Source organism: Leptonychotes weddellii, chromosome 9 (genome assembly GCF_054177405.1).
Source record: "Leptonychotes weddellii isolate Sample4059 chromosome 9, ASM5417740v2, whole genome shotgun sequence".
NCBI classification, from domain to species: Eukaryota; Metazoa; Chordata; class Mammalia; order Carnivora; family Phocidae; genus Leptonychotes; species Leptonychotes weddellii.
The window spans coordinates 80,299,192-80,308,059 of record NC_138377.1 but is presented as its reverse complement, the minus strand read 5'-3'; the positions used below and the strand labels follow the sequence as shown (position 1 = coordinate 80,308,059).

At 33.5% G+C, this 8,868-nt stretch overlaps 1 protein-coding gene across 1 annotated transcript in view; it reads left to right on the top strand.

Annotated features, from left to right (window-relative positions):
* The window catches only part of SECISBP2L (SECIS binding protein 2 like), a 58,826-nt gene that overhangs the window by 1,465 nt on the left and 48,493 nt on the right, over positions 1–8,868 (top strand). The window contains exon 2 of the mRNA XM_006735606.3: positions 8,164–8,342. Coding sequence (XP_006735669.1) covers positions 8,164–8,342 — 179 coding nt within the window. The remainder of the gene's footprint in view (positions 1–8,163; positions 8,343–8,868) is intronic.

Sequence of the window (8,868 nt, the reverse complement as noted above, 5' to 3'; positions counted from 1 at the left end):
CTAGTGATTTGCCTATTTTACAAATAGATAATTAGTATCTGAGGAAATGAGACAAGATTTCAAAATTCCTGTATATATGTAGCTAGTCAGAGGCAATTTTGATTTTGAAATCTGGCTCTTTTAGCAGGCAGATTCCTAGTTGTGTATATTTATTTTTTTACAAAAGCTGTAATTAAAAAAATTATGAGAATATGAATTTGAAAACACAGATGAGTTTTATGAGATAATACGTGGGTTTACCAAAGCAAAATTGATCAGAGCCTCTTGGCTTTCTAGTGACCCAGAGTATTCTATATACAGCCTATATCCAATTTAATGAAAAAAAAAATTTTAAGGCATTTATCAGAAATGCCTTTAATTTCAAAGTCTGACAATTGAATAGGAAATTTTCTTGAACAATTTTCTTGTATGTGTGTCACTAATAAAAAGGTTAAACTCAGGTCCTTTATGATGCCAAAACTATAACTAGTAATGCTACCACATGTATACTTATGGTTCCTTTCATCTTAGAGGAAATATAATTAACTATTTAGCATAGCTATTTGTGTGTGGTTATCTTAACAGCAAGTGCTGTGAGCAGATTATTTAAACTAGAGAACCTATTCCTCTTTCATCCTACATCTTTCCGAAGTCCACAACCTATTAAAACCTTGTAGAAATGTAAGGATTGGAAAGAAATCATGAATGTAGGTTTTCCGTTGAAGAATTTGTTCCTTTTTTCATTCTGGTACCTCCTGCCTCTTCCTCAGCCTAACCTTAAGTAAGAGAATAATTCTGACCACCCTCTCTTCCCACCTGCTACATACTCACAGGAAACCGAGATGCAGAAAAGTGATGCTGCTTTGCCTTGTTCAGGCTGAAGGCAGTTAATTCAGGGGTCCATGGATGACCTGGAAGGAGTGTGCTTCATTTTATATTAGCATTTTTCTGGGGCAAGACTCCATTATTTTCATCATATTCTCAAAGGAATCTATCACTGAAAAAAGGCTAAGAACCATTAATTTAATGGTAGATTAGGGGCCAGAACTGAGCTTTCTCCACTTTGTGAAGTTCTTCATTGTTTCCACTATACCATAGAGTAATGTAATGGCTTTTCCAGGTTATTTGGAATACACTTTTATATATTTACTAATGAAGTGAATTTAGATAGGTAAAAGTCACTAAAAATATATGTGATATGTGGATTTCCATTTTCCCTCACAAAATGTTTGTTTTTTCATTTTAAGTCAGTGTTGTCTTATATTCAGAATTTTGGGGAATGCCTACAGCATTAAAACTTACTCATAATATTGTAGTGATTAGCAATTTATAGAAATTTGATTTTTTTCTTAAACTTTTTTTTTTTTTAAGATTTTATTTATTTATTTATTTGAGAGAGAGAGAGAGAGAGAAACAGCACGAGAGGGGAGAGGGTCAGAGGGAGAAGCAGGCTCCCTGCTGAGCCGGGAGCCCGATGTGGGACTCGATCCCAGGACTCCGGGACCATGACCTGAGCCGAAGGCAGTCGCTTAACCAACTGAGCCACCCAGGCGCCCGAAATTTGATTTTTTAAGAAAACAGTACTTCATACAAACTGTGCATTTCATGTTAACCTAATTGAAATCCTTGGAGTATTGCACAAGTGTAACTTAAAAAAAAAAATCTAAGCATGTTTTGCCTGAAGGTATTCATATTGCTCTTTTAAAAAATAAAATCTTTGATAAAAGGGTAAATTGTATATATGTTGAATTGTATATATGTTGATCAAGATTATAAAAAGTAAGTTACTGGAATACATGCTAGATAATAGTCTTAATTGCAGTAGTGACTATTTGAAAGAATGTTATAACCAAAAGAGGATCTCAGGGGTATTCTCTTTTAGCAAGACTGTATTAAATCAAAACAAGTAATTTAATTTTAATTGCCAGAGTTAGATGTTCTAAGAACAGTTATTACTTGGTATAATGCCTTTTTTTTGGTCCTTGAGGGGGGGAAAGTTGGTGTAAAGGGATGTGAAAAATAAGTCATGGAGTTTATTTGTTCATAAAGGCTTAATGTTTCTATTTTTAGGAAATTTAAGACAGTGTTTTGAGACATTTTTAAAAAATGAACAATAGCCTTAGAAGTGACAAAACACTTGAAGTTTACAGTATCTTTTGTATTATCAACTAATTTAAACATTGGCTTAATTTTTAGAACATTAGCATTAGATAAGTTCATTTAAAGATTTTATTTGTCAGAGAGAGAGAGAGGGAGAGAGAGAGAGAGCACAGGCAGGGGGCGCAGCAGGCAGAGGGAGAAGCAGGCTCCCTGCTGAGCAAGAAGCGGGATGCGGTACTCAATCCCAGGACCCTGGCATCATGGCCTGAGCCGAAGGCAGACGCTTAACCGACTGAGCCACCCAGGCATCCCTAGATAAGTTCTTTACTTGGCATCAGGGAAATACAAATCAAAACCACAATGTGATACCACCTCACACCAGTCAGAATGGCTAAAATTAACAAGTCAGGAAACAACAGATATTGGTGAGGATGTGGAGAAAGGGGAACCCTACTACAGTGTTGGTGGGAATGCAAGCTGGTGCAGCCTCTCTGGAAAACAGTATGGAGGTTCCTCAAAAAGTTGAAAGTAGAGCTACCCTATGACCCAGCAATTGCACTACTGGGTATTTAGCCCAAAGATATAACTGTAGTGATCTGAAGAGGCACTTGCACCCCAGTGTTTATAGCAGCAATGTCCACAATAGCCAAACTATGGAAAGAGCCTAGATGTCCACTGACAGATGAATGGATAAAGAAGATGTGTAATATATATATTACGCAGCAAAAAATGAAATATTGGAGCACCTGGGTGGCTCAGTCGGTTAAGCGGCTGCCTTTGATTCAGGTCATGAGGTCATGATCCCAGAGTCCTGGGATCGAGCCCTGCATCGGGCTCCCTGCTCTGCAGGGAGCCTGCTTCTTCCTGTCCCTCTGCCTGCTCCCCCTTCTTGTGCTCTCGCTCTCTCTCTCTCTCTCTGTCAAATAAATAAATTAAATAAATAAAAATTTTAAAAAATGAAATCTTGCCATTTGCAATGATGTGGATGGAACTAGAGGGTTATTATGCTAAGCGAAATAAGTCAATCAGAGAAAGATAATTATCATACAATCTCACTGATACATGGAATTTAAGAAACAAAACAGAAGATCATAGGGGAAGAGAGGAAAAAATAAAACAAGACGAAACCAGAGAGGGAGACAAACCGTAAGAGACTCTTAATCATAGGAAACAAACTGAGGTTTGCTGGAGGGGAGGGGAGTGGAGGAATGGGGTAACTGGGTGGTGGACATTAAGGAGGGGCATGTGATCTAATAAGACTGATGAATCACAGGCCTGTACCTCTGAAACCAATAATATTATATGCTAATTGAATTTAAATAAAAAATATTTATAAAAATAAAAAATGTAAAAAAAATAAAATAAATTAAAAAATAAAATAAAACAATTTACAAAACTATTGATCACCAGTGTCTTTAACTCTTAGAAAAGCAAACATGGAACAAATACATATGACTTCATGCAAAGTGCTGTTCACCGATAAAGATACAAAATCATCTGGCTTATAATTCTTTCCTTTAAATAATTGATAAACTTCAAATAGTATTGCAAGCTAAATATATTCTAAATAAGTTACTATAAAACATTTATTATTCAATAATACTTGTAGTTGGCCTTAATGAATATAAGTAAATGGTTTATCTTAACAGGTTTTAAAAATAATACTTTTGTAATAAAAAAAGAAAGTAAAATAACCTTTGGAAATTTAACTTTTTTCTTTTTTTTTAGATCATTTGGTGGCGAGAGTGTGGGGGGTGGGGCAGAGGGAGAGAGAGGGGAAGCAGACTCCCTGCTGAGTGGGGAGCCCAATGTGGTGCTGGATCCCAGGACCCCAAGACCATGACCTGAGCCAAAACCAAGAGTTGGACGCTCAAGCAACTGAGCCACCCAGCCACCCCGACCTTTGGAAATTTAAAAAGACATTTTTCCTAAGCCCTTGATCAAGAGGAAATAAAAAAGTGGAATTATGGGTTATTGAAAAAGTAATACATATGAAAACCTATGGGATGTGGCTGAAGCTATACTCTGAGGCAAATGCATAGTCATAAATACTTTCATTATTAAACATTTTAAAAGGTAAATAAAAATCAAGTGTCCAGGGCTAGAAGTTAGCAGGAAAACCCTATCAAAGCAAGAGAGGAAAAGAAATAGAAAACCCAAAATTAATAAATTAGATAATCCAAAAACCAGTATTAAGTTTTAGAAAAGTACCATCAGGTTTTAATAGGATTAGGTGTAATCTATTTTAAGAAAAAAGGAAGAGATTTGAATAGTAAATCAAGTGGGCAGTCTCAGTTAATTATTTTGATTTTTTTCCTCAGTATTTTCTGAAGTCTTGCAAAACTTACATATATAACTACTGCAATTGATTTGTCAAGTGTTTACTTTCAGTATAAGTCATTCCAATCAAAAACAATACAGCCAGCAAGTATCTTTTAAGCATTAGTCATTTTTTCCTTTGGAAGACATTTATTTTTCTTTGGCCATGAGATGTAAAATATCTTAATGTTTGATATATTGTATTATTACCTTAATATACAAAGGATGTAGAGGGTTTCCATGGTCATATTTTTTCTGTAGGTGTGTGGTACATACTGAAATTTCACTGTGGGAGAGTGCCTTATTATGTTCTACTTCAGTTTTGATTTTAAGTGGGTGTTTTTTCTATTGCTTAATCTGGGAAAATTATTTGCACTCTTCTGGAGATTCTATCCCAGAGGAGTTTAGTGTGCATTTCCTGCTGTTGGGTGCTTCGTAGTAATGTTTGCCCATTTTCCCTGAACCAGTTTAGTACAGCACTCTTTCCAGAACATGTACTCAGTGCATATTTGTTGAATTTATATAGGCTCTCAGTGATCTGAGTGCATTTGTTTAATACGCTCTTTTAAAGAAGGCTTTTATATTTTCATGTTCTGATAAATTCTTGGGTTTTCTAGATTATTCACATCAAAGAAGTTTTATTATTGACATTTGTTTTAATATATGCTAAATTTAAAAGAATGTGAAACTGCTTATGTTCCCCCCCCCCAGTACAGGTTTCTGGGATTATTATGATTTTTCATTATTTGGAAAATGCTGAAATAATTTCTGAAAGATAAAGATAATTTTACTATGTAGATAGTTTTTTTTAAGCAAATAGTAGTACAGGAATAGTTAGACTTTGTGTAGTTTAGACTTATTTTATATAAAATTTCTGATTCCAAAAAAATATTGTCAAAAGTAGACTAAAAAATTCAAACTAAGGAATATCATTGTATGAAGTAAGTAGTGTAATTTTTTTTATTACGTTTTGTTGTCCACTATGTAGGACATTTTTCTTTGATTTCTATACTAATATAATTGAAATATTGCCAGAATTTGTTACTTAACATATTGTCTATATGGGCTTTATTATGTGGAATTTTAAAAATAGTTTGGGATTTATCTTTACTTTTTAGGCCTGAGAATAGCAGATGCTTCATTTTAATGTATGATACTGAAGGCCCCAAAGTCACAACAAACAACTTTTAAGACCATAGAGAGTTGTAACTGTAGGAGAAAGTTTGCCAGTCTGTTCCTACTAGTGACATCTTCTGTTTGTGCAGCTGTTGACTACAGCAGCTTCTCTTTTTTGCTAAAAACAAAGGATCACTTCAGTGTTTGTGAGTTTTATTGTTGAACTCTGATATCTATAATTGCACTTAGAATAGAAATCATTACAAACTTTTATATTTAAGGGCATATACTGTGTATATGTACAGATATCAATTATAAATTATGATTTATAATTTATATTATTATAAATATTTATATTCATGTAGCTAGAGGCTACATGACTCTAGCCTCTGCTCAACCACCCTGAAGGCAAAATTATTTAAATTATGTATGACACTTTTTTGACCATGGGCTGCCTAAGTTCATAAAACTCTTACAAAGTAAAATGAAACTAAGTATAAAAACTTGTTGCAACTTTTGACTTGAGCAAGAATTTGAATTTTTTACCAAGGTAATTTATGAGTTGGTACTATTTGGTGGGGAGGTATTAAGAAACTTACTATCGTAATTTATGAGTTGGTACTATTTGGTGGAGAGGTATTAGGAAACTTTCTATCTTTAAATTATCTTATTTCTTTATAATTATATTAGTATTATTTCTTTTTCATATGGAAATTTGAAATAATCATATTTCTTGCTAATGCCTTCTAATACAGATCTATAAAACTGTTCAGAGAGTTCTCATATGTTCAGAAGGACTTTTTAGATTTTTCAAAGATATCCTAAAAATTACATTTTCAGTGTAGTTAAAATGTGATTTAAATTTTTCCTCTTTTTATGCCTATGCATGAACTATATAAAGCAAGTTTCCATTATCTGTGCATTATTGTTGAAAATCAGCCTTTTCCCCTCATTTCCTCCTGAGGGAACATTTATTAGATTGATAATTTATATCTTACACAAATAATTTTTGAGTTCTGTTGACTATTGCAGTGAAAATTACTGACTTAGACTATTAGCATTTGAAGGAGGTTTTGCCTTCAGGGTTCAAATTCAAGAAACCAGCTTGAGTTCACAGATACTGTATTCATAAATGCAAGTACTGTATTTCATATTCGGTTAATAGTATAAAAGTAGATTTCAAAGTTTAATCAGGTAGGAAGGATATTGAATTAATACTACTATAAATAGTTCAGATTTCTTCTCTCTTCCCACTTTTTTACAAGCATTCTGAGTATTTCCAGTGGACTCTTTTTAGAGAATAATTTATCTGAGTAAAGGCTATCCTATTGAGCATATCAAGTCTTTATAGATTTTGTCTTCAGATTTTCTTGCATTTGTTACTGATTACCTTTGTGAGAAACATGCCTGACATTTATTCTGGGAACTCTGCCTTGCTCAGAGCTTCCGATAAATGCCATCCTACTGGGTTTGTTGGGCAGAAGTTCTAGTTAGGACTATTGCTTTGAGGTAATTGATTTGAATGATTGAAACATTGGATTGCACTTCACTTACTGGTTTCTTAAAGAAGTGTTTAATATCTTTTTAGATTGTGATATTTATGTGGTTTTTAACATTCTACCTTTGAAGAATGTGTCTATAGGTTTTTTCTTTTTATAATTAAATTTAAGAAATTTGTTGTTAAATACAGAAGGAAAACTGCATAAAAGCAATGTATAGCTAAATGAATTATGAGGTGAATGCCTTGTAATTATCGCCCAAGTTAGGATATAGAACGTTGTCAGGCACTCAGAAGCTCTCCAGGTACCTCCTCGTGATCACAACTCTCTTTCACATGAGTAATTTCATATGAGTAATTCCTGTCCTGACTTTTATCCCAGATCTTATTTACTTTTCTTTATAGTTTTGTCACCCACATGTGCATCCTAAAATACTTTAGTTTTTTAAATATGTCTTTTAAATTTCTGTAGATTTTTTTGTAAGAAAAAATACAAAATAAACTAAAATGAGAGTACATACTCTGGATTACTTTAGTTTACTCAAGTTGTCTACTGGGAAACTGAAGTACTCCTTTTTTTCTCCTAGTTTAACTGTGAGCCAAAATTTCTTGCCCTTATGTTAAGTTTTTTTTTTTTTTTCCATTAATCTTGGACATTTTCCTTCCTTTTAACTAAACCATACTAATCTAATTTCCTGAAATGGATAGAAATAGACTATTTTTTAGACTAGTCAAGCAAATATAAAGTGAGTATCCTTCAGAACTCTGTTTAATGATTTTCCCTCCTAACAAAATTAGTTAAAAGCATTGTTTTGTCTGAAGAGCTAGATTTCTTACTACCAGCTTTATTTTTGGTCTCAAGTCTGACTTCCTTGTACTCTTGATTGTTTTAACAGCTTTGGTTACGTAAGAAATGATTTCATTAAAATGCAATAACTTCTGATAAGCGTTTCCCTGTTTTATTTGATGGCTTTGCCTAAATAATCATATTTAGTTATTTTAATTTGACATTACTGCTCCTTTGGATGTTTTCTCATACTGAGGAGATCTAATTACTATTTGTAAACACCGACTCTTCCATTGTTAAATTGTGAATTTGTATTAAGTTTTTTGTTCCTTTATTAATAATGTGTTTTACTATCTCTTTTAAGAATGTCAAGCTCTCAGCTGAGGTAGAGCCATTTATTCCCCAGAAGAAGAATCCTGATACATTTATGATCCCGATGGCACTCCCAAATGATAATGGAAATGTTTCTGGTGTAGAACCAACTCCAATTCCCAGCTACCTGATTACTTGTTATCCATTTGTGCAGGAAAACCAGTCCAATAGGTAATTTGTTTATTATTATGTTCTCTTTTGTGGGGGGTGAGTCGGAAAATACAGAAATTGACAAGGCATACTTCTTCATTTTTTCCTTTTGTAACTTTTCCTTTTTTTAGGTTTATGTATTATTATTTTTTTGTAATTTCTACAGCCAACATGGGGTTTCAATTTACAAGCTTGAGATTAAGAGTCCCATGCTCCACCAACTGAGCCAGCCAGGCGCCCCTCCATTTGTAACTTTTAAACATTAGCCATTTCCCTTTTTTAAGAGAAATAAATAAAACCAAATGAGGTACTAATTTGAAAATTGTTAACGTGGGTTATTTTCTCATTCTTTCTAAGAGGAAATGGAGTTTTTTGGATGTATCTCCTACAATAAGTCATTAAACTTACTTTGAAATAAATTGATACAAGGGAGGAATGAATATTCAGAAAGTGGTGAACGGAAACCCTTTTAACTTCCAGGACAGTCGGGCATAAGAAGAAAATACCAAGGGATAGTTCTTAACATTGAAGTGTTTATGGTTAACAT